Source organism: Adelges cooleyi, unplaced genomic scaffold, assembly GCF_023614345.1.
Source record: "Adelges cooleyi isolate 19-005CV unplaced genomic scaffold, UGA_ACOO_1.1 ACOO_flye_CR_arks_rails_tigmint_CR_PRNA_1, whole genome shotgun sequence".
Taxonomy (NCBI): Eukaryota; Metazoa; Arthropoda; class Insecta; order Hemiptera; family Adelgidae; genus Adelges; species Adelges cooleyi.
Window position 1 is genome coordinate 2,520,533 of NW_026095751.1, and position 27,986 is coordinate 2,548,518.

General features: G+C 35.1%; 1 protein-coding gene across 3 annotated transcripts; it reads right to left on the reverse strand.

The window, feature by feature from the left end:
- Nucleotides 1-245: 245 nt before the first annotated feature.
- LOC126845267 (axin) lies at nt 246-27,981 on the reverse strand. Of its 3 annotated transcripts, none has more exons than XM_050584016.1 (17): nt 27,489-27,980; nt 4,765-4,950; nt 4,604-4,690; nt 4,225-4,516; nt 3,907-4,128; nt 3,606-3,848; nt 3,192-3,365; nt 2,928-3,078; nt 2,724-2,843; nt 2,539-2,644; nt 1,823-1,983; nt 1,596-1,737; nt 1,394-1,505; nt 1,151-1,299; nt 902-1,076; nt 624-827; nt 246-505 (listed from the first exon to the last, which is right to left on the reverse strand). In XM_050584016.1, the coding sequence occupies exons 2-17, from the start codon at nt 4,880-4,882 to the stop codon at nt 379-381; spliced, it is 2,583 nt and encodes an 860-aa protein (XP_050439973.1). In that variant the 5' UTR covers nt 4,883-4,950; nt 27,489-27,980; the 3' UTR covers nt 246-378. The 3 variants fall into 3 exon arrangements, with proteins under 3 accessions (XP_050439973.1, XP_050439903.1, XP_050440031.1); XM_050583946.1 differs by having other exon boundaries at nt 1,151-1,302; XM_050584074.1 differs by lacking the exon at nt 3,192-3,365 and having other exon boundaries at nt 1,151-1,302; nt 27,489-27,981.
- Nucleotides 27,982-27,986: the final 5 nt, after the last annotated feature.

Here is a 27,986-nt window from a genome sequence, read left to right on the forward strand (position 1 = left end):
AATAATAAGTCTTATTATTTTATTTTAATTTTTATCTTGCCGTCAAGCGATTATTGTTCGGTCACAAATTATTCGTCGAAAAAAAAAATTATCGTGTATACAAAACTACTAAGGCACTGATTTACATTTTTCAAAAAATATTCAACAATTTGTTTTTTTTTCTTTTTTTTTTATCTTTATAGACGAGTTTAATGTCAAAAAAGGTATTAAAAAAAAAAAAAAAAAAAAACAATTAATGGTTATAATTTTAATGTTTTTAATTATCCTATACAAGTCTTTACGTCGTTCTTAAGCTACAGTTCTTAGTTAATCTTAATTTAAAAAAAAATAATAATAATAAAGTATAATAAATAATAATTATAATAATAATAATAATGATCAGTCGATAAGTCTCAGGCTAGCCATGACTTTACCCTTCCACAGCGGCAGCATCTGATCGTCGTCGGTAATCTCTTCTTGGATGCCGGTGCCGGGAGATTCGTCAAATTCGGTCGTAAAAAAGTACCTGAGCGACAAACAGACAAACGTAACAATTAGAAAAAGATTGGAAGAATAAAAATAAATTAAACACTTTTAACACTAGTCGTTTGTCTGGTTTAACTCTTCAATGTATATTAATATACCTGTAATGTCCTTTCTTCGGCATACATTCGATAAACTGTTTCAACGTTATCGGATGGCCGGCGATTTTCTTGCGGAACGGAAACTCTTCGTCGTTGAAGTTGTACACGACGGTGGTCGACGTGGGAGCGGCGACGACACTCGAGGTGGACGGCGGCGCCGACTCGTCCGTGGGCAAGCCGCGGCCGGATGAAGAAGAAGACGTCCTAGAAGAACGATAACGATAACAATAATGTTATATAAACGGTAAACTAAATAAGAGAGTTTAACAACAACATACCTCTGTTTATGACTCTTCTTCGCCATCTGGTCGTTGAGCCTACGACCGGCTTCGATCAACTGGTTGTCCGTATTGGGGAAAGGCGGGGGAGGCATGTTGGGGTCGGCGACAAACGGCTGTCGCGGCATGTGATTCGTCCACGAACCGTTACTACCGCATTCGACGTTTCCGCAATCTGAATGGTAAACACTCGATTAAAATTATATTACAATACCGAGTTGTACAAGGCGGCAAAAAAAGTCGACAAACCGTGAGATGCGGATTTTGCGGAGGCGGCGACGGCTGCGGCAGTGTTAGCAGACGCCGTGCACCAGCTGAACGCCGGACCGGGATCGGCCAGTGCGTCGCCAGCACACATCGGACTCTCCTGCAGCCATATCATGCAGCGGTTGGTAGACCTGCTTGGATGGGATAAAGTATATTGACAAATTAAAATTTTGTTACAAATATTAAAAAAAAATTAAATAAAAAATTATCGTCCAATAAACATACTCTTCTCGCGTTTTGTTCACGTTGGTCGGCGGCAATTGCGATTGACCGGACACTACGCTGATCCCGCTGTCGGTCATCGTGCGACGGCTACCCCAAGTGTGCCGGCCGAGACCTACGATGAAGTAGGGAAAAAAAGTAATTAAAATTTAATTTTACATATACTAATTAATCGTCAAACAAAATATATATGTAATTTCCGTACTCGACGCTCTGAGTTCAGCGTTGCAGTTGGCGTTTTGGTAGTCCGGAATGGATCGGCTCTTGGGAACGTGACGTCCCGGTTCAGAGCTGTCCGTCGTGAAGTCGGTGTAGTTGCCGCTATCGTAACCGGATATCCGATTGTCCTAAAAAGAGCACAGACATTTTTATTTTAATAATAGAGCGGACAACGACGACGACTAAAGAAAGTGTTCATCGACGGCGTCGTACTTTGTCTCTACGTTTCGACGATATGTTAGGGTTGGCCGCCGCCAAGTAGCTGCTGGCGAATTGTTGGACGGGACGGTTGACCTTGCCCAACACTTGTCGTCTTTGTAACGACTGTTCGGGCGATTTTGGCGGCGATTTGAAATACTTTTGTACGTGTTGATCTACACATAAATAGACAACGCGTTTCGTTTAGTCCATGCAATTACGACGTCAGCAAGTAAACAACAAATGAGACAGAAGACAGCATATATTGCTAATCGAAGTTGAGCAAAAGTATAGTATTTTTATTTAAATGATAAATTATTCAAATAAAATTAATGTGTACAAAAATTTGGTTCGAGTAATGTTGTTCGTATTTATAATTGTTTAATTTCACCGTTTTAAATAATGGAAAACCGTGTTATCATAGTACATATTCTCGTTTTATTCAAACTTTTTGAATACATTATTCATATAATAATGTTTGAAAATGATGATCAAATACAAAATATAATCCTTTTTATTTGGATAAATAACGATATTAGTCGTTTGTTTGTTTAATTGATTAGATTCAATTTATGTTATTCGATATTTAACTTTTTGCTCAACTCCAATTTGTCAATAAAAAAAAAAAAAAGAAGTCAACCATTGTTAGTAAGAAAAAAACATATTTTTGGGTTAGTATATATTTTCTTTATTTACAAAAGCTATTTTTTCGACGTTATCGTTCAACACACCTAATATTTCATCGTCGCTGCCTTCGGGTAGTTTCAAAGAAGCCCTGAACATTTCGTCAAGCATTTTAGGATCGTCGATTTTGCCCGACTCGCTGTCAAACTTGAGCTGCAACGAAGACAAAACAGATTAGACAAAATTACAAACGCCAATGTGGAGAAATCACAAACTATTATGTTCAATTTACCTCTGAAAGATTCTTAATCAATTTATTATCCCACTTTTCTTCGATATCGCGTTCCTGTTTGATTTTCTCCAGTTTCTCGCTCAGAATCGAAGCAAACTTTTTCGGTTCCATTGCCGGCGCCTGAAAAAGCCCATCGTACACAATTATAGGCTTTACAATAATATTACTTTTTTTATTTTATAAATTATTTCCAAGTCCACTCACGATACACTGAGGTTCTCTCATCGTACGAGGTATGATGGCCGCCGACATGGAACTCTCGACGTTCCTCCGTGCGTACTTTTGCACTTCTTTCATTTCCAACTGAGCGCTCTTCTTGGCTAGTACTTTTGGATCTCTCAGTTCGGCCAATTGTCTAAAAATGTAAATGGCAAACGGTTTTAATTAATGCCAACAACGGTGTGTGGTACTTACGACAATGTCGGTATTTTGTGTGTGCGCTAATAGAATAGCCAAACAATGACTTACCTTCTCAAACAGTCGGTCGACACGGACGCTTCGCTCAGACTTGCCAAATCGCTGTCCTGTGCCGAGGTCGGATTGTAAGACACGTGCGTGGCTCGGGGCTTAGTGCCCCACCAGGACTGATGGTAAGGGGTGCTGGGATTTGGGTTATAGATGCCCATTTTGGACGTCTTTGCTCTACAAGTACAGTTACAAGCAACACAATGCAATACAACAAAATTCAACAGCAAAAAATAAAAATAAAAAAGTAATATCGACTGACTAACTGTATTTTAACGGAACAACACAAATACATTTTACTTGAAAATACACTAACAAACAACTGTTGTGGTTTCGATAAAAAAATGTGAAACAAAATAAAACTTTTGCATGCGTAAAAATTGTCAAACGATCTCAGTTATGAACGATACGACGTACCTTTGCAGGAATTCTCCTTTGGCGAGATGCGATCGTTGTTTCTGGGACATGTGCAAAAGCGACTGGGTGAGTTTCATGGGGAAGTCTTTCGACTGTTTGAGGTCGTGGTTGGACAGCTCGGCGTCTTCCTTGAGGGTCATCAGGGGTTGTTGCTTGTGTTCGGGCGGCGGAGCTTGGTACCTCGAAGGTATTACTTTCTCTTCGGTGTCCGGTATGTGGTTGACCACTTTGCCGTCGTAAAAACTGTGGAAACGTCGTGAGTTAATAATAATAATATGGGTTGTCGTTGTCGGCAACTCACTTTATTCCGCAATCCAACGACCGAATGTAGGAGATGTACGTTTCTGATTGTAGGAACGCCGGGTACAACGTATCGTTTAAAAAAGCCTCGACTTGTACGAGAGCTTCGTCAAAGAGATGCTTGGGAAGAGCCGTTTTGTTGGTCATTGAATTTTTTACCCGTTGCACGACGCGCATCCTACACTCTTCGTTGACACCTAAATCTGCTTTTAGGAACAATTTTCTAGAACACAAAAAAATAATAAAAAAATCAGTTATTATAGAACAACGCTTCTTTCGGAGTGCAACCGCCAATAAATGTTTCAACTGTTGTATTTACTTGTAAATTATGGACCGCAGCTTATCGGCCTTCTGATCGGTGTGACCGTAGAGCCCTTGGCACGCCAACCAAAATTCCAGCACCTTACTGCATTGTTGACCGTGTCCGGCTTCCTCTTCCAGCTTCAAGTGTTGCCGGAACAGATTCACGCCTTCGGGGTCGGCCAACAAACTGTCCAAGTTCCGGGCCCACAACATGGGTCCGGAGCTGTGGCCATCGTTCGGAGACAACGAGCCTCGGTCGCCGCTATCGCCGTCAGCTGGTTCGTAATCGTGACGTGCACCGCGACCACCTAATGACAACAGGCAAACGATACAATTTGTAAGATATATTGTTAATAAAAACAGCAACAACATTATTTATAAACGGTTTTGTTTACCATATTCTTGGATGTTGCAGGAACAACATTTTGAACTGGACGTTGGAAAATCCGATCGTACTTTGCGACATCTCACACATTTATTATCTGAAAACACACAGAATAAGTATAATTGGTCAACGTAAACTTTCAAATTGGGCTTGTGTGTTTCGTAGGCTCACCTAAACTGTATTTATACTTTTGACCCGCACAGGACTTGTCTTCGGACGGTCGCTCAGACTCTTCTCCGACTAACACTTTAGGTCTGGCGGAGTCAATAAGTATGTTATTGTTCATCATAACCGCAGACGTGGAGCTATCGTTGTCGTGCTCCTTGCTACGTCTGTTACAGGCATTTCGAAACAGCACTGGAAAAAGAAAAACAAACATTTAGATTGAATTGCGCATGTAAACAACAACAACAACAATGGCCGCCATTATTGACGACATGAAACATTAAGTCATTTTCTACGGAAAGGCATATACGGCAAAATACCCTAAGAAAAATCTCCACCTTGTTATATCAAAATAAAGCCTATTTTTTTTTTTTTTAAATATATATATTAAGATAGATAATCCAAGTAAACGTAATCCGTAACGGGCAATCGATAAACAATAGTTTTACGATCCGACTAAATACAATGAAGGGTAAGTGTAAATACATATATAAATGTGTACTAGTATAATAATACAACAAACACCAATACATACCACTATCCATCACTCACAGAAATATTGTTGTATAATATATTTTTTTTTAATCTGAGAATAATAATAATGAAAATATGATCCGGGTGCAACAAACAACGGCAACCGGACTCGAGTAGTAGCTGTCGGTCGATGAAGCGCGTTAGTACGCAGGATCCGAGAGCGTACGTTGGTTTACTACCGGCAGCCGTTTAATCGATAGCGAATTTGTTTCCGATTGGAGAATAGAGAACAATGAAGTTATGAAAATATGATATGCACTTCCTACTAGTGTTTGGGGGGAGGGGGAGGGTTCTTTTTGTACAGTGCAATGGGATAGGAAATTATGATTTTTTGGATCAATTCATATGTCTATCAACATATAATATTGTATGTAATAAGTGGCAGCAGGCCAGGTAGGATTTCTTTATCCCTCATTTTGACATGATCCCTTTTTTTAAGAGCCTTCACTTGAGATTTTTTTTGGAATTAATCCAAACAATAAAATATGATATTGGCACTTGGCAGTTTATAAAAATGATTATTGGACATATATTAAAAAAAAAATAATAATATAAAATACCTACGTAGGATATATTTTAAGGTTCATACAACAATTATGTCGAAGGAAGTACACTAAATATTTTATAAAAAATAAATGTACTGTTATTTTTTAAATTCTTTTTAAATACCACATGTCAGTAAAAAATTATTTTGCAATATTTTTTTAATAAATTACAAAATAAATGTTCTTTAAAATAGGATTTTTAGTTAAATAAAAGGTTCAAGTTTTTATAATATAATTATATATATTATTATAAAAATTATTACTTATAAAATTGACAGTTTCCAATTTAAATATTAGTAACTTTATATACCAATGAATTGTAAAATTATAATATTACTCAAGTCTAATAAAAATCTGTACTCTGCTTTCTGTAATTAAAGAATTATTTATAAAATTAACAAATAATAAATTGAAAATAATGACATCTTGTATTTAATGTACATATATTATAATATTATTTATAGTTGTTTTTACTTGATTGTTTTATAAATTACCTGTTATTTTAAATAAATGTTTATTCATATAAATATAAAATGAATAAAATTGTAAAATTTAAGATTTGAGTTTTCATTTGAACAGGTTTTTGTTTTTAATAAATATTTGAATTTTTATTTTAATACAGAGGTTTTCATCTGTATGAAAAACCTAACATAACCAATTTAATAAAATAACGGTTAAAATAGTTTTATTATAACTCTTTATAGTTCTTTGCAAGTATTTAATTTCTAATGATTTTAGATTATATCACAAAAACATACTAGATCTCAATTTCCTTATCAATTGATAATTGTTTAAATTATATAAAACCACACAGTAAAAACACTATCATATGTATTATTAATTTTATTTAATAAGGTAAGTATACACGTTGCGACTTGCACACATTTTGTAGATGCCATATTTATTGAAGGTGAAATATATTTGTTTTTATCTATAAGGTTAATTATTTGTACAAGATAATTACTGTTATTGTACAATGTAAAAAGCCGGCGGGCTAATGGTAAAAAGAATAACAATCATAATAATATAATATTAGAAATCATTTCTTTGGAACAATGGACACCACCGGTATGGAGATTGGATTTTTGATATAATATTTTTTCAGCCTGGGGTTTAAGAAAACTAGTAGCACATTTGAATAGGGGTTGCCAAACATTGATAAAGTGCATCCCAAAACCGGTGACAAGGTCGGCCAAATATTGTGTTTCAGAGTTTTTAAGTCTCAATCTTTTATATATTATAATGTTGTATACTATTATTTACTCGGTTGCTGCTGCTGAGAAAAGGTTCTTCTTTTCATTTTATCGTTTTGCCATATGCCGCCGGTTTTCATATAAAAAAAAATCAAAAGAAAACGCACAATGCACGTTTAATCGGCCAACAACCCTCCCCCCAAAATGGGTTGTCTCAGGTAAAAGAAAAAATACAAATCCTTACCAGTATTTTATACCACATCCGTTTATAATACACAATACCCCAAAGATACTTGCAATTTTTTACTTTGGACTATAGTCCATGAAAACCCCAAAGGAATTTTATAATAGCACAGACTCGGCCGGTGAATGAACCCAGTTTTGTTATGACTGTTTAAGTGTATGACTTAAGGCGGCTTAAAAAAAAAATATTTTACCAAGTGTTTGAAGAATTGGACCGCATTCTTTCCTGTTTTTATTTTTTAGTGATGATAAATGTTTTTGAAACAAACAGACAACAATTTAAAAACGACAACTAACCCAACCGTCAAAACATTAACCATACACCCTAACCGCGGTAACCATACCTAACCGTAAAAAGGGTTACAACTTGACGGACAAAAAAATCGGTTTTGCCATTTGCCATATTAGTTACACATTATAGTAACCGATTTTGGATAATATATTTGATATTTATTACTGGGAAATAAATGATTTTGATAAATATAGAGTGAGAACAATATCACTGTGTGTGTAAAGAGACACTATCGAATTTTAACAAATCAATGTCAATCAACTGTCGTCACATTTATTCTTCAAACTACAAAGCGTACCAGAGACAGTAATAATTAAAATCTATAATTATAGCGGGGGAAAAAAATACAAACTTGAATAGTTATTTTTAATACACTTAAAACTTTGAAATGAATGTGAATAGTTGTTAACATATGTGTAAGGACACGTGTTGTACACGGGTTCAAACATTATTTTTAACACAGACGTTTTAAACATGTATTTAATACAACTGTTTTATTTTTATTTCATTGTTTTAATATGCCACACTTAAACGTTAAGGGCTGTGTTATTTGTTTGTAAAGAATTATAAATGAAAAACAAAAATGTATTATCCGGCACAATCGCAGCATCCATTAATGGCGGTTTTCTAAAAAAAACAAGCCTTCGCTTTTAACACTTTATAGTTTCAAAAATAGTATGTTAGCTTTAAAAAAAAAAAAAAAAGGACTACGCACTGCATACTTACAAAGATGTTTTTATAAAACAGTTTGAAGTTATTTAATTAGTTATTTACTTTTAGAATTTTTATTGTAATTAAAAATAATTTATGATTTACGTGGAGTAGGTATTATTCTTTGAACTATGTATATAATTATGTTTTGATTATGTAGTGATTAAGAAAAATTGTTTTTAGGAAATTTCTTAAAAAGAAAATTAGTTAAAAATGCACCTGCATTTAAAAAATAGACATTCCAATTACCGTAGTAAAAATGCATAATAAATACCAATTAGAACAAAAAAAATGTATAATTATTTATTATTTTTCAAAAATTCCAAGTATTTTACTACTAGGGCATTGTATCTTTTTGGACACACATACATACAAACGAGATTTTATACTTGAATAACTAAATAAGTGATTTGAGTTTTGACGTACATGATCAGATTCCAACAGCAGAATTAAATATACTATGGTTTTAAACAGTAAATGGAAACGTGTCGAAAAATATATCAGTCCAAAAACAAAATAATATGATAATAAAACGATAATATAACCACATATATATATATATATATGGCGCGAAAATCTGAAAATTGATAACAATTATAACCATAACGGTATTTCCAAAGAACATAAAAAAAACCCGTTCATCTTTTATATTCTCACTGGAATAATTATTTCATTTTTGTGTAGGTGTACATACATCAGCAAAAAAGTTAGGGGTTTAAACGTGGCCGAGACAAATTTTAATTTTGGGTATGGTTTAAAAAAAAAAAAAATTCATTTCGTTTTGGGATTTCCCCACTAGGTACGTTTTTTTATGTACATAGGTAATTTATATACAATATGTACACACACACGTGTGTCTATATATTGCTTCGCTTTGGCGGCGTCCGACTCTCTCACAGAAGGAGTTAATAGCCCCGGACGAATTCGTGTCGAAAAATCATAAGGTGTATATTGTATACAATAAATACCTCTCTGCTCGAGAATCAAACGCCACACGCAGCACCTGCTTGTAATAAATTAATAAAAATATAAAAAAAAAAAAGAGTAAAATAACCGTCGGGCTTTGAGCGAAAATCGGGGTGAGGGCAGTGTAATTTTGTAATGAACACACGATGTTGTTGTTGCGGCGGCGTCAAAAAAGCCGACCGGTTCCCCTCCCGCCTTGGTAGAATATAAGAAGTTGCCGGGCGGGCGGGGGAGGAGGGGCAGGGCCGAAGGGGAACGTCGGCGGTCTTGTAGCGTTTTTTGTAAATATATATATATATTTTTTTTCTTCTTCTTATACACTACATATTGTATATATTATGTGTAAAGGTACGGGTAGAAGAGAGCAGCAGAGAGGCGGCAACCGGTGCAATAATAATTACACGTGGCCGAGTGCCCTCCGGTTACGCTTCACGGTATAGTGAATTGTATATTATAGTAAATCTTGTCGGACGCGTATCACAACAACAACGACACATCGGCTTCTTTTTTTTTTTGGCCGGTACACCACTTTTTTAGATTTTTTAACAGGGCGCGGACGAGAACCGACCTTCGGAACGGATCAAAAACACAAAACAACAACAGAAGAAACGTTTTCCGCGTGGAATCGTCTCACAAGAGAAAAACAACGGGGCTGACAAACGGGGCCACCATAAGAAAATAGTGATAAGAATGGACGCGTAGACGTCCGCCGTTTTTGTGGGATTTATATTGTGTGTATAAAATAATTTCCAATATATTAATCACGGAACGGAACAATCAGAATGGACCCTGATAACAAATTACACGGGTAGCATATGCCGCCCGCGCGAATCGTTTCGGCCATTTTGTTTGTAGACAATCAGTGTATTTTTATATATATATAAACATTGATAATAACGTCTTCAAACAAAATGGCCGAAATGATTCTCTGTTATCGGCCGCCGCCCAGAAGTGTCCAGGGGGCCTGATAATAAGTACATATTTTTGTGATTTTGTGCTATTAACTTTACTTATAATTTATTGTCATAGAATATAGATGACAAAAACACGGATAGGACATTTCCAATTGAGGCCGTTTGTTTACAGTACTGCATATTATCTTATTTAGATTATAAATAAATAAAAAGTCAATTCGTAACAGTTTCGGCCTCAATTTCGTACACTTGATGACCGTTATGTGTCCTATCCATGTTTTTATCATCTATATTTATTGTTCATATTTTCATGTGATAAAAGTTTTAATTCCCACAAAGATGTGCACCACATTAAAGGGCTGCCTAATAATCAAAGGTCGCCCTGGGAACACGTGGACGTAGAAACAGATATATTTATAATAAACTAGATCGCTAACTAGTGATAAGAATTGAAGTCGACAGTCAGCCATTTTTGTGGGATTATGTGTATTATCTTTGCCGTGGTGTAATCATGAACCACAGCGGATTTATATAATATAATGTATAAGCACCACGGATATATATATATATATATATATATATGTAATAAATCAAGATCTCACTTATAATTATTATGTGATAAGGTCCTAATTCCCACAAAGATGGCGGAAAGTGGCAACTTCAATTATTAGATATACCTATCTGTTTATTACATAGATCTGTGACTGAAAAGTGTATTTTTTATGTTTATTCTCTTCACAATATGTAATATACAGAGTGATCAGGGTTTAATAAGAAATTTTATTTTATTTTTTCATACTTGCAAATATAAAATATATGTGATCCGAATTTTAAAAAAAAAATGTTTGTTTTTACCCCTTCCCCACTCCCAACTTTATTTTTTCGATAGCAACTTTTGAAACTTAAATGGTAACGCATAAATTTCATTAGCTTTTTAAATCGAGAACAATGCACCAAAAACGTTGACTGGTCGATAACCAGTTTTGGATAACCATTTTCAAGTTTAGGGCAGAAAGAAAGGTGGAGTGCAGTATTATTTTTATCTGCACGCACTTACCCTTATAGTGTAATTTTGGAATTCTCATAATTTAAAAAATAGTTGTTCAAAACTGGTATCGACTAGTAAAAATTGTTAGTACAATATTCTCAATTAAAAAAAATTAATGAAATGTATGCGTTACACTATTTGTTTCAAAAGTTACTATCAAAAAAAAAATTAGGTTGGAAGGAAGACGCAAATACAATTTTTTTTTTTTGAAAAATTGACATCCTATTGTTTAAAAAGAAATAGGAAAGGGACAACAGCGGTGTCACGTAACTCACGTGGCAGAAAAATCGTATTTACAGACGAGGGGAAGGGAAGGGTAGGTTGGGTGAGTAAGAGAGGGGTGGCGGGAGGGTGACAAAAAAAACACCGTGTTAAAATAATTGGACGGACGTTAATAAGTGAACACACACAAAGGTAGGTGTACTGAGGGGGATTGAGTAAAGAAAGGATCTATTTTCAGAGTTGGCAAAGATCCAACGAGATTTTATTCTCGATGAAACCCCCGGCGGCAAACGTTTGGTATTTACCAAAAAATATAGGTTTTTGCGCGTTTTACCTGTGCCCTGTGTGCAGAAGCGGCCGTCTTAAGAAAACGACAGTGAACTAATTCGATTATCGACATAAACTTGTGCGGTGTACGTTTTTAAATTAGATTTTCACTTGCAATATTACACAGTGTGTGTATGCCTTGGAGACTTTTAGACTATTTCTCATTTCCTCGCTGCGTTCAGCCTCTGTTGGAAACCGATACAGCGACATTATAAGCCCAGATTTAGGATTACCCTTTTATTTATTTTTTTTTTTTACCGCAGTCCTAAATACGACTCCTCTCTCTCCCTATCGGTCGACGATGGATACTGGATCAAAGAAGAATTAATTTGAAAGATATTATATCATTGTGAAATATCTCCTCTGTGTAAAGAGTTACAACGTTATATCTACGCCCTGTATCTTTATTTTTTATCCGATTAGGCGGCGATGGAAGTACTTTATATAACTTGTGTGTCATAAGACGGGCAGAAGACGGCTGCGGCTGAGGTATTTCTTTCGGTCTGGTACAACACATAATTCCATTGATAACCGCGACGGCAAAAGAGGAACAAGCGATAACAAAGACTCGACTCGAGCCACGCACATCCTATCCTACACTATATACCTACCTACCTATAATACATAGAGTTCATAAACGGGAAAATTCACTTCTATTCAACTCCGGTAATGTGCTCGGTGCAATCGGCACCAAAGCACACAGCAACAGAACGTGTACCATATACAACAGGATACACCATCTGCACGTATAAAGTCCTATTGCATTTTGAAAAGTACAAAAAAAATATATAAAAAAATATATAGGCTTTTGCACAAAACAAAATCGAATCATCCGGTCTGCGTCTCGCGTATGCATTTGAAAATTTAATCCCCTCCCCTCCCCGCCCTGTCTAACAAACACAATTATTATTTGATATATATATATATATATTTTTTTTCCCCTCCCATTTCTCAAGACGTTTGCGGTGGAATTGGATATTTCTATTTATCTTTTTTATTTTTTATAGCAGTTTCATAATACCAATAAGCACATAGTCTGTTGGCCACGAGGCATTCTTTTTGTATACCTACTCACAACAGTAATAATTTTATAACATTGGAGCTTTTATGTTACTTCTTTTGAAACTACAACGAGTAGACACACCATACACACCCTCGCCGTAAAGCGAGCGCCTCTTCAAAGTAGTATTCTGTCGAGAAGATACATATTGTATACAAGAAAATATTATCTAGTATATTTATATATATATATAGTTGTTAGATGTCCGACGAGCCACATTAATCGTTAGACGGCCGTCTACCTAGAAAACACTGGATAGGTTAAGTAAATCCTGTATATTTACCCTAACCCGGATTGCCACTGTCAATGATGACACCGTATGTAAAATTTTACAGCTGGTTCAGTGTAACGGTAAAACAGTGTTTAAATTACTTATTCACTTGTCCAAAATAATAATAACAATACAAATTTAATTCTGTCCACTGAACCTGTCTGAACCATTTGTCTGATCAGACAATTTTCCAAGCGTTATAGCAGCATGCATTTAAGGGTTTAGTTTAAGGTCAGGGATAAAGTTTCGAAGACAGCATTAAAACGTTTTTATAAAGTTAAAAAACCTAAGCCAAAAATTTGTTATAGTTCCAAACAGTTTTAAGACGTTTAAGACTACCTATACTTTTGTTTTATAAATGTGTACCTTTTTTTTTATCTATACCCAGTTATGGGCATTTTTGGACAAACCCAACAGTTTAAACCTGACCTAACTCTAAAAACATTTGCAGGCTTTTTTTTATGGGGGGAGGGGGCGAAAGGGATTGCTGTCATGTCAATGTCATCTCTTGAGTTTTTCTCGTCAGACTAGGAGGTTAGATATATACTTAATTCAATAGAGAAGAACGTTTAATGGTATTATTCAATTATGTGGCACAGCTATAGTGGCCAAGACATGGTGAAAAGGCAATTACCATGTGTCAAAGACCGGCGGTTCTCCCCCAGGAAGACCGGCGGCAACGGGGAGGGGGGGATGTGGTATGCAGAATCTATACAGAGAGAAAATGGAAAAATACCTTTAAAAGAGTACCATTATATAAGATTGTATTCCGCCGACTTGTTCGGTTCGATTAGTCCGATAGTAGAAGATAATATAATGGCGATGTCGGTGTACGTTAAAAAAAAAAAAATAAATAAATAAACACAAACAACAAAGCTCTCTCCAGTCATTTTGTATTGGGGATACCGCAAAAGAGAGACAAGACACACACACACACACAGTACTACTGCGCTGCTGACTTATACAACTCGATGGGCACTCGAAGACGTTTTTCTTTTATTTATTTTTTTCCACACAAACTGTACCTACCGATATAGAAAACAAATCTTGTTCTTTCTTATTTCTACTACCCGGTGCATGCCGATGACACCGAGACGAACAAGACCGTCGACAGGGTATATCTCATCCGACCTTCCCTCCCAACCTTCCGCCCCCCATTAGAGCGGAGTACTTAAAACCAAAACCTGTTTTCGTATGAGCCGCGAGTCAGAAATGGCTATAGAAAATAATGACGGGCTAATTTTCATTTCATTGTGTACAACGGATTTTTAACATTTTTTTATCGAACGTTTAATAAAAACATGAGAAACGAAAGAGCATGAAAAAAATATATACAGGGATGTAACTGCTTTGAGGCCAACAGTTAATAACCCGACCCAAGCTGAGCTCAGCGCATGTTTGGTATTTACTAAAAAATATGTGTACTACAGGGTTTCACAGAGATTATGTAAAAGTGTACCTACCCAAACAAATGTAGATAGGTCGGGTATATTTTTAAGCAAGAGCCTGGGTCACCACAAACTCTGGTAACAAAGATCAATAATTAAAATATGAAATCGAGACAAACGAAGACGGAGAAAATTTTAAGAAAAAAAATCGGTTTGAGAGGTCAAAGGATTTTAGATATAGTTTAACTACAAATTAAAAAATCATTCGCAAAAAAAAATTTAATTTGTATATGGCTTTTGGCGATTCTGTAGGTGTTTCTGGCCTTATTAGGTATTACGGTTTCTGTCCTGCTGTAGTAATTTAGCGGTTAGGTTTTTTTTTCGTTTAAACTGCCTTTAGCAATACTCCCTTTTGGGGCAATACATACTCAAATAACGTTAAAATCCAATTATAAAAAGAACAATATTTGACCTTGAAACATAAAACGTTGACTTTTAATTCATTTAGCTGAAATTTAAATGTTAAAACTCAATAAAAATATAATGTTATAAATAAAGTTAAATAATTTAATAATTTAAAATACATTTTAAAAATAACTTTCTTAGATGGAAATTACTGTTTGTTTATTAGCCAAAATAAAAATAAATATATTTAACAGTATATATTAGACAGACTCAAAATCAACACTTAAATGTTAATTTATAGCCAATAAGTTCCAAAAGACAATTTACAAGCAAAGTAGGCAAAAATGCCCAAATACAAAAAAAAACCAACTGCCTTTTTGATTCTAAATCCAGAAAAATTGTTGGCGTTTAACCAAAACGTGGTTGTATAGTAATCAAAAAACTAACTGGGCTTTTTATCAACTATGATTATTATACAGCGGGATTAAAATTAATGTCAAAACAAATTATTTTCTCGACCAATTTATTTTGATTAAATTTCAATAATATTCAATTTCAACAGTAATTATGCGTTTAAAGAGAACTTTGAAAACTTGTTGCGCTAAAAAAAAAAAATCGAGAAAAACAAGATAAGATTTTTTTTTTTTTAAACCCGTCCAAATGACTTAGGAATTTGTTTTCTTTTATCAAACACATTTTTCTCCTTACCGGTTATTAAAGCGCGGACTGTGGCCCAATACAACTTATAGTCTCCGACGGTCATCATCGTGGCGATACTTGTCACGCGACCACCTATACACGACCACCACCGCCGGCGTAGTACTTTCGCTCGGTAAGCAAGCAAGCAAGGAAGTAAGTAAGTAAGTAACACTACGAGGTACACTGACACGTTGTCGGCGGCGGCGGCGGCGAACGGGCGAGACAGAATGCCGAAAGTCATCTGCGACGACAAAAGGGTCGGTCGTCTCTCTCTCTCTCTCTCTGTCGCCCTCTCCTCTTTTTCTTTAGCACTTTAAAAGTTCTGCACTACCCTTGGCGCGACCTACCCTCCCCTTACCACCCTGTGACACTGAAATTGATGCCACACGCACACACACACACACAAAAGCTTAAAGAGAGTTGTTTTACGAATCGGAACAACACAACAGCGATATTAAATAATATAAAGCCTCGTCGTTGTCCTAGATTAAATATTTTACACAAAAGGATCAAACGGCGGCAACAGCAGCCAGAAGCAGGCGATCCTTTGAAAGTAGTGCCGCCCAGTCGTCTGGGTAGTACTGGGAAAAAGAAGTCTGCAGCGCGACACTCCTCTCCGCGTTAAAGATTAATAAAAAAACACGAAAATGCGACAACAGAGAGTTTAATGAAAACGAAATAATATCAACCCGGAAGGTGTGTAAAGAGATAGACGGAGAGAGAGAGCATAAAAAACGGTACAGTAGTGTCTGAATCAAAGGCAGAGCAGTTCGGATGTCAAAGGACTTCTTTATATTAAGCGTTTGAAGATTCATTTCGTTTTTTAACGCTCTTCTTTTTTTTTTTTTTTTTGTCACCTTTGCGAGATAAACGACATAAATGAAAATGGCGGTACATACATACATATAGTGAATCAGGAAAATATTCAGTACAACAACATAACAACGGTGATATGTATTCTGCAACACTATATTATAATGTATGTGTAAATAGCTACGTCAGTCCCCACTGTCTCTCTACTCGGGGATGTCTTGGAAGTAGCGTTTTTTTTTTTTACCCTTCATTAAGTTCATATAAAGCACATGACATATTTTAAACGAGCACGGACACAAGGTAAAACGCGTTAAGGACTAGAAAAAAAAAGTCAATGTCTTATAAAAAAAACACCCCCCCCTTTGATTTTTTTTTTGAAAAAAAACCCAAAGGTTTGTTTTCGTGAAAAAGCTCAAGCCAAGAAAACCATTGGCGAAAAATGTATTGGAAATATTGAAAATACAATAATAATTTAAAGAAAATATTTAATGGTGCTTTCGGGGGTACTTTCTTATTTGTATGACACGAAAACAAACAAAATTATTATTAAGAAAATAAACATTTTACATTTATATGTACATTTATAAAGCCTTTACCGTCAAAAAATTAGTCCAACCCAATTATCTCCCGGTTAAAAAAAAAACCTAATTAATTTACAACCCTAGTTTTTCCCCTAAAAATAGTGAAAAAATGTTTACTACATAATAATTGATGATTAATTTATAAAATTAATTATCGACCAGTGATTTGTTGTAACAGGCTGTTCTGAATATTAGACCACATTTCTATCAGTTTCCATTTGCATATTTTAATCGTTCAACAAATTGCAATATGCGTTTTCACTTGACTGAATTATTTTATCAGAGTACAAACAATTTTGATATACCTATTTTATTTGTATTGCTAAACACTTCAACCTGGCTATACTTATTATACATTCATTGTCAGTCAATAGTTTACTTTAATTTCAATAACTTTTGTATTTATGTCATACACAAAACACTCTTTTACACTTAAACATAGTTAAATATTTTTTTTAATTATAATTTGCAATTTTACAATTTTACCGTTTTTAGATAATTATTAGATTACACTTGAATTCAATTCGAATAATTGTATTTTCGAATAAATTATTATATTTCCGTTTCAATACATTATTCGATTCATTTTTAGCCGTCGTTCGTTGTTTAATTCAATTTTGTCTTTGCCAAGACATTACAGATTTTAATCCAAATCTATATATATATATACACATTTTTTTCTTGTCACAAATATAAAGTGAGTAATAATTTTAAGAAATAATCTACTGCTCGATTGTTGTGTTTTGGATCTGTCGTCGTACGCACAAACACATAAATCAAGTTTTAACGCATTCAAATGTCATACTTACACGGATTAATATTAATTTTCCGGTTGAATGTTTTGAACTGGATGCAAACTTAATGGAAATAAAAAAAAAACAAGTAAAAGAAAGGCGTAGGTAGGACGTAGTGATTTATCGTTACCACCAAAACAATTCATAGTCAACCACCACACACGCATTTACCACCGGTGCATGTTGTTACCGAAAATGGGGATTTTTAACATTAATTTTTTTTAAAAATGTTTTACATAATAAACACACACTCACACGGCAATAATTATTCAAATTAATAAAGATAATATAAACCTACGTTTTCTTGGCGGCGGCGACAGCCCTTTTACTTAAAAAACAATATTTCTCCTTTGGTCGTTGACCATTTTTTTTTTTTTTTTTTTCATTTAGAAGATACAAAACTATAGCGACATTCCGTATGACAAAAAAAAAAAAACGTTGGACGGTTATAATTTCCGATAAAGAATGGACAAGGGATGCCGCCGACAAATATATATAGATATACATATAGATGATAATCGGCGTTTAACATTTTTTTTTTTTTTTTTGCCATGGACATCACAGGCAGACCAGTTTTGTCGGTGACGGCTGTTTTTCTTTCATTATATATATATATATATATATATTATATTATACACATACATATACATGTACACATTATCTGTGGACTGTGTGTGTGTAGTTTTTTCCCCATTTTTCTCTTCTCTCGCAATAATAATCTGACAAGAATGCGCACCAGGTATTATGTGCGTTAGATACGGTCCCACCCAGCCTTCCTCGTCTTCTTCTTCTTCTTTTACACAAACAACATTTTCTATACTATAAGTCGCCGCCACACAGTATGTCTCTCTCTCTCTCTTTCTCTATCTATCTATCTCTTCGGTGTATTTGTGTCTGGCCGACAAACCAGAGACTTATAATACACTACCTTTAGGGTCTCGGCATCTTCTTATACACCTCTCTCACCTGTATCATAAACTCATATGCTACACGGTATAATATTATAACTGTAAAAATCCACGACCCTTAAGCGATAACCCGCCCCAACTTGAGTGAACCACCCCGAGCACAATCACTCCCTCGCCCTTCTTTCTAGCGCTTTGGTGGCATTGACTTGGGTAATGGGGGTGCTAACTAAAGAGGTACTTTACTTCAAAACCCACCCCCCACCCTCCAATTGATAGTTCACGTTGATCATTCGAGAAAAAAAGGTCAAAATTGGATACCTAACCTAACCAAAGTTTCAGTCAGTTTGGCTAGTCACAAGTCATTTCACTCATTTATTAAGCTGCTGCCAACGCTCCAAAAAAAATGATACAAATCGGGCTAATCGTTTGGACATTTTTTTTTTCTTAATTAAAAATACTTCTTCGATTCTGGAGTCCCCTAAGAAGTGTTCTCGGGGACTCGTCCAACGCCAATCAAGTTTAGACACACCAACATAGGAATACAACAGTGGACGGTTCTACTGAAAAAAAACTATAATTTTGTACAATATATTTTTTTTTTGATATAAATAAAAAAATCATAAAAAAAAAAACCCGTCGACAACACTGTTTCATGACATGACACATAAACCATACACAATACATTCGTGGGGTCGTCGCACTTGGAAGTCTCCGTGTAAACAGATGGAGACGCAGAATTATCAGTAGCATCTAGTAGCAAGTAAGATTTACATTTTGGTTTTAACGTGCCCGTATGGTGGGGGGTTCAGGTGGAACTCAACCGACAGAAAAATATCTATTCAAAACTAAGATCTCTAAGTTTTCATGGTTTTTTGAACACACCTGGAAACGACAATGAGTTCCCCATTGCCAATTTACTCCTCACACAAAAGCCAAGTCCAATACTACACTTTCCCTTTGCACTCTAAACGGCGCTCTGTTGCCTCTTTCCACCAAAAGTATCTCTTCTTAACTCTTAAAATGTTTAAAATAATATTAATAAACAATTGTTTTTTTACTTAACATACCAATCATTGTGTTTTGTAACCTTTTGACTGGTTTAAGCCCGTTTTTTGGGATAGAAATCTACTTTGAGGAGAGCCGAGGGTAGTTTTCACCTAAACATGTATAGATTTTCTGGTAAGTAAGTCTACTTCGCTGAATCTGTGCTCTCTCTGCGAGTTCAACAAACGTGGTCAGCGCCTTATTTTTTTTTTTATACAGTTTTTTTTCTTCATATATATAATAATATTATTATAACGTCGTGTAGTGAGATACGTCTACGTTTAAGATTTGTCCGAAGGTGGAAAGAAAACGAGAATGGAAAGAAGTAGAAAAAAAAAAACAAACCAGTCACGGTCGGTAATTCGAACATTAGGCGCGGCTCGCATTTAGGTAGGCTGTGTGTGTGTGTGTAATGTATTATTTTTTATTATTGGTGACGGCTAGCTTTTTTAAAACATTTTTTTTTTATTTATAATCTTTAAGAACTCAACCCGTGGGCAGCGAACCGACTCTGCTATAGGTACACCTTTCGGAGATGATCCGGCCACAGTATAGTATAGATAACGTTAGAGTTGCCAGATAACTGCAGCAAAAACTTAACATGATAATATTATGTCATCACTCATGCCGGAACATTGCGTTTTAATCGTCAAGAATAAAAAAAAAATTGATACATATTTAAGTCCTAAAATCATGCCACGCCAGGATTTACCCTTACGATGTTTCTGCTAGGTAAGCTAGGTTAGGTTAGGTTAGAATTACATGACGATATTTGTACACTTTACAAAATTGAAAATTCACAAAAACAATATTTATCAAGGTGTAAGTGAGTATACTTGATTTGGCAGGGCGGTGTCCAATTACAAAAAAAAGTATTCTCACTCTGGATAGGGCAAGTCCCCTGTTGAATCCTATCTTGGCCTTCCCTCATTCACTTTTCAGTAGGCACTCTATACAGTTTTAGGTTATAGTGGTTTTTTTAAATTTGTATACAATGTTTTGAACCTAACCTAACTCAAGAAGTGGGGAAAGAAATATGAACTTTTAGCCCATTAAAAATTCAAACCTAAACGATTGTGATTTGCTACACGAACAACCGGCCGAGTGATTAAAAAGTAATCATCTTTAGACCTTATACCGACAAAAAAAACTACAGCTGGTAGGTTAGGTTTGGGTTTTTTTTTGAAAACTTGGTAATTTTTCAAAATCATTGTTTAGATCTCAACTCTGTCTTAATTAATCTCAAGTTAAGTGCATATTTTCTTACAGCGATTCACCCAGACCATAATTTCCATATATTTTACACCTTATACACCTTTTAACCTTACATTAAATCATGTATTTTTATTTGTATCAAGATATACATATATATATTTCCACCCGAATTACACGTAGGCAATGCGGTAAAATCCAAAAAAAAAAAAAAACTAACATAAAATCCGGTATATCCTTGGAATATATATATATATATATATATATATATATATATTATGAGCATAGGCGGCGGCGGAGAGTGCTATTTAAAAACGATTTTTAAAAGGGGTAATTATACGTGAACGTGTGGCGCAACGATAGACCGCCGCTCAAGTTTTTTTTTTTTTACTTCTCTAGCGTCGGCCGGGGGGGCAGGGGCGGCGATTCACGCCGATAGGATACATAGGTATATATATACATACATAAACACGCGAGAGAGTGCGACCCATACCACACTATATACCATACCACGGGTCTCCTCTGTAATTACGAGATAATGACGACTGCGTTTGTGTATTGGGACTTATTAAAGCGAGAAAGAATTACTGCGGCGGCGGCGGCGGCGTGGCCGCAGTGGCGGACACGGACGAGAGAGAGAGAGAGAGAGAGGTGATGGTGGTGGACGCGGCCCGCGGGGCTGTACGTGTCGGTCACAGATCAAAGCGATCGCCACACAATGGGCCCCGGGGGCGAGTGGCGAAGGAAAGAGGGGAGTGCGGGGCGGCGGCGACGGCGGCGGGACGAGAAAGAGAAGTTACACGCACGCGGGACGGGGACGCCGGGGGAGAGAGTAAAAATCACCGTGTGCACAAACGGCCACCAGTAGAGATGTGCCACATGTTCGTTAAGAGAACAACACACAACAGGCGCAGTGTGTCTCAGAATATTGTGTTGTACTTACATTTTTCAAAAAAAAAAAAAAAAATACCAAAAATTCGCCAACGATAACACGGTACCTGGCTATTGGGGTAAACGGCGTTTTACCTGGCAATTCCAATAGACCAAAATCAAAAGAAATGTATACACTTTAATACAGCCACCCAAATCGCATATTACTCGGTTGGAAAACGCACGTTTAAAATAATAATAATAAACAACAACAATATTAGTCGACTGGACAAACATATTTTATAGTAAACCAGTCGAACACGGCGATTGTCGTTGTCGTTAACGCGGAATAAAATTAAAATCGGAAAGGACAGTTTCAATGTAAACAAAAACGTGGCGGCCATGTTTGGCAACCTGCTATGTAATCATAATATTATATTATATCCATACACCACCAATAATAATAATGTATAAAATATAACTATCTATCTGTATTATCATTTTATATCAACCTAAGGTTCCAGAACCTAACCTAACCGGGAATTAATACAGATATATATATATATATATAAACAAACTAGATTACTAACTATTGATAAGAATGTAAGTCGATGCCCGCCATTTTTGTAGAATATATTTCTGCGATTCTGCGTTATCGCCGACTTAACGTAGTATAATTTATTGTTACAAACATATTTTCGCATGTGATAAAAGTCATAATTCCCACAAAGCTGGCATGCTTAAATAATATAACACAAAAAAGGGCTGCCTAATAATCGAAGGTGCCCCGCCGTCCAGGGAACACAATATGAACGTCGAAACGTAAGATAGTAATAACTGCGAATACAATAATTTGAAAATTAATGCAAAAATTATAAGTTCAAATGTAATAAAAGTATAGTAATAACGTTGTCAAGTAGAAATGGCCAAACAAATTACTAAACTAACCAAACCTAATCAAACCTAACCAAACCTAATCAAACCAAACCTAATCAAACCAAACCTAACCAGACTTAACCAGACCTAACCAAACCTAACCTAACCAAACTAATCCCTAACCCATTTCTGCTGTCAAAGATATCACGTATAAATAATATTATTTTAGACTATTAACTGATAACAAAACACGGTTACGGTAATAATAGTTTTACTCGATATTTTTGCCTATTGTTGTTTATTTGTCCCCAACTTATATATGATACGTTGTAAAAGCTTCAAAAATACGAATGATGGTTTTTTTTTTATATTTTGTTAACGACAATCTGCCATAAATTTGTACGAAATCATTATTATTATTTTTTTTTTTTACCAAAACACCCAAACAAGAGTGTTTTTCATTCATTGAAAAGACTAACGCGAGGCACCGCGTGGAAAAATAATCGGATTGCAGCTGGTAATAGATACATTTTTCTTCTTTATCATTATATTATATGGTCGCCTCGTGGTGTACTCTTATATATATTTTAATTATGCCGAACATAACACAAATAACAATCAAATAGCTACACCGCTTAGCTCAAGAACCGTTTGCAAAACTGCCAAAATCGTATACGTATATACTTACTTGTGTGATGTTTTTTTTTTTTTTTTTTTAAAACCTTTCACACAACAAACGATTGAGCTAAACGGGTGAGAGAGAGGAGATCGTTTGAACTCGAGCCAATTTCTTTTCAGAGAAACAAGAAAAAAAAAACGAAAATCAATTTAACTTCATTATTAGCGAGAAAAGAAGTAAAAAAAAAAAAAAACCAAAACGAGGTTCTAAAGATAAACATGAAAAAGGAGCGTTTTACCTCTTATTGCACGCAGCTCGTGTAATAATATATTATGTACATACAAACATATTATATAGCCGTCGGTGGGAAACAAAAGAGAACTTTGTCGCGACCGTGTGCTTCGTGGAAGTTTATATCACTTGGCTTTGATGTGACAGAAGAAGCCAACGGGGTTTTTTTTTTTTTTTTTTTTAATCGAGTCAGGTGCGATACCGTTCAATAAAAATACATACATATATATATATATATATATATATATTGACGGAAAGCGACCACTTGAGAACTTTTTTTTTGCAATAAATAACTCTCCTTTGACGGTTAAAAATTATTAATTTCTTTCGACTGTGTACAAAAAACTTCTTCTTTTTTTTTCTTTCTTGTCGACTATCATATTATGCGTTATTAATAATAAATAAAAAGGAATGGGGGGGGGGGGTGCAGCAAACGTTGAAGAGCACAGACTCTTTTTGATGTGAAGTAACCATATATACCGCCGCTAACCTAACCACCACACCACCACCGCCACCACCTCACATACATCAAAGAAGACGTTTGATGAATTTGGAGAGACGGTTTTTTTTCCATTCATTTCCCGTCCCATCGTCGCTTCGTTTCCCTTCGGAAATCAAATCATGTGACCAATGACGTTTCACACACTGTTGCCTTTCGGTGTACTATTCTCTAATATGGTACCAACAGGGTTATTGCGGGGCCTTCTCGCCCGCAGCGGCTTTGTCGCCACCACGCGCGTTCTTCTGTATTATATACAAAATAACATGTTCATACAGTCGAAGTGTGAGATAATAATAATAATAATAATAATAATAATAATGACGGCAGGGTTTCTCAAAATAAACGTTTTCTTAACGTCGCGCGCTCGCCAAAAATTCAAATACACACAGCCAGCAATTCGCCGAATCGTGCTTGGCAACCACTGGCTAACCTAACCAAACCTAACCAAATCTAACCAAATCTAACCTAACTTAACCTAACCAACCTAACCCAACCTAACCCAACCCAACCTGACCCAACCCAACCTAACCTAACCAACCTAACCTAACCTAACCTAATCCAACTACCGCCTTTATGTTATTGAAAACCTTAAACAAACGCGACCAGGCAAAACTATCACAACAATAAAATTGTTGTTATTTGGCGAAAGAGTTATAGAAAATTACACAACACAAAACCCAAACCAAACAAAATATCAAAGGTTTACGTTGAGACAGGTCACAGGTTAGCCGTTGCTCTCCCCGATTACCTTAGGATAGGTTACCAGGTAACGTTAGGTAAGGTCGGGTTTGGGTTACCCTTTTACATTTGGTTAGCTATACAGTTACCTGATATGGTTAGGTAAGGTCGAACCTGGGAAATTTTTATTTTTATCACAAACATTAATCTCCAACATATAAAGAGTTACTCACTTTAGGTAGGTACATTTTATTTTTAACTGCATCAAAAAAATGTTGCAATCAAATAAGATTTTATGTACAGTTCAAGTAAATGACAGTTTAAATTACTACATAATATTAATTTTTTATATTATCATTTATAGTATACATTGTATAGTTTACGTAACATTAACATTTTTCAAATTTGAATTTATTCAAATAAATAATTAATATATACGATTTAGATTTTATTTGACGTCGTTTTAAATTTCATTTTTCTTTAATTATTTAAAAAAAACAAAAAAAACAGTTAACCTAAAAATTTAAATGAAAATGTATTTAAATATTACATACACATAATATATACATATTTATATTTTGATTTAACCAGTTTTAAATAAAACATTAAATTAATTTTAATTTGAACGAATTTACGCTAAAATATAAATAATTCTAAATTATTATTAATGGGACTTGTTTTAAATTACAATATTAATGTACTAACATTGGATTTTTCATTTTAATAATTATTAAAAATAATGCCCAAGTTCAGGTTAGGTGAGGTTACCAGTGGATTTTTTTTTTTATTAATCTAAAAAACCTAACCAGAAAAAATGGGTTTTATTGGGTGAAGGTGTTTACAATATTACACTAATAGCCAATAAGATAATTACAATCTGTCAAAATTTAAAATCAATGAACTAATACCTAATAAAGAAAAAAAACTAAATAATATAAGCAGTATACAAACCCTTTAAATCATTACAATTTGAAAAATATAAATTCTTGCATAGGTCTAAACGTTTGAATATCTTATAAAAATTAAAACCGAGAATAAAAATGGTATTAATCTTTCAAACTTCATGTTTTACTGATATAGGTGATACTACAATATTAATTAATTAAGTACCATTTATTATTTATTATTATTCTATCAAATTGATCTAAAAAAATACTACACTCATCTTTTCTTTCCAGTTTGAAATTCTAAATAATTAAAAACACTACAAATTTTACAATCACTGATCAAACTCACTTTAAATTGAATATCCGAGAAAGAAACTCAATCGGTCCCAAATATTTATTAAATAAATAATTAAGCAACTAAGTACAAACAAACCAAACCACCAAATATATGAAAATGCCCGGATAAGTATACCATACAAATAGATGCATACTCTGTTGACAATCTTTAGCTATCTATCGTTTTGGTTTTCATTATTTGTGTTCCTTTCATGATAATTTTAACCTACACCTTATAGACTGAAACAATTTTATTGATAAATTTACGATTCTTAAATTAGTTTTGTATCAAATGTCAAATTTAATAAAGAAACAATTCTAATTAAAACCTTTTCAGATAAACATGACAAGAAGCAATATAGTCTTCTAATGAAACAACTCATTCGTTGTCAATATGCATCCGAAAACAGTAATTCAATTTAAGATCAATGTGTAAAATATATAATAGGCAAAATTAAGAATTTTTCAAGTCAGTTTTTATTGATGTTTATAAGTCATTGTAGCAGTGCCCAGAAAGAACGCATTCAAAAGGAATTGCTATTTTTTTTTTTTATAATAAGAAATTACAACGCTATTAATAATATAGGTTATGATTTTACTTTTAGTTTAGCAGTTAAAATCTTAATGACAGATTCCGTTGCTCTTGCAGTGTTTGATAAAAAAGATTGTCGATCGTTATCAATTATTATGTTTATAATTGTTTGTGTACAACTTTTATGACAATGAAGTTAGCCAACTGCATAATACAAAAGCTATGGAAAGGTTTGTTAATAATAATTAACGGTCACTAAATGTAAAAACTGCAATTTTTTAAAAAACTGACACGTTAAAGTGAGTTACGATCGAAACTGTGTCGCACCCGTTTAGAGGATCTTTTCTGGACGGCTTTGAACACATATCTAGAATAACGGACGACGAGGACAATATTAAATCGAACAAAAGCGCATAGCTTTGATCGTTTAAACGTTGCCGGAGACGACACAAAGTAAACAAAAGTTTACCGACAAGTGTCGCCGTGATTAAAACGGCCCCAAAAAAGTGTAAGGTGTGCAAGTGTAAGTAGGTAAGTGGTTAGGTGTTACCACGTCGTCGTCGGCGCACCCTCCGCGGTTTTAAAGCGGATTAATTATCACGGCCGAGCGAGCAGCCGTGTACGGGCAGCGCGTTTGATACCTTTGGCGTAAACAAAACGAGCGCACACCAATCGTTGCTTTTGAACAAATACAAACAAAAAAAAAAGAAGGTTATAGAAAACGCATTATACACCTTTTGTTGTGTGTAATGAAATAAAATAAAAACGGCTCTTCCGGAGGGGAGACATCAAAGGGATTTTAATATTATTATTATTATAATCACGGCCCCTCGGGGGGGTGCCGACCGTCGTGGGGTGGCAAAGGCGGCGGCGGTCGCTTAGGGTGGCGCAGGGTTAAACGGCCGCCGCCGCCTCCACATCAAAGCGAAATGGTTAAGCCTTTGACACAGAGCTACGCAACAAACTCACCTCCACTCAAACGGTCGTCCTCCTTTGATGTTGTCCGTGCGCCGTGGTAAACGTTGTCCGCGCCGCCGTACGTGGAAAACCGACGGAAATCCGATAGCGACACTCGACGGCACAACGGGCGTCGCGAAACATGTTTTTCACACAAAAAGACACCAAAAATAATAAATTATGATTTTACACACGTTTTTTATTGAGAAATTCGGTTTTCTTGCGGTTGTTGAAATCGTCGCCCGTATCTAAGCGACTAAATAATAACAATAATCACGCGCACACAATAAAATATGAAAAAATTCAAAATTTACCAAAAAAAAAAAATCAAAAATCAAAAAAAAAACCAAACAAAACAAAAGCACTCAACGCGCGCCCGACCGAATTCCTATGCCGCCGATTACCACCGGGTACCTACTGCGTGTGTTGTGTGCACTGCGTGTCTGTGTGCGCGCGCTGTATCCAATCCGACATATAAAATGTAATATTTTACCGCACAGTCTAGACGGT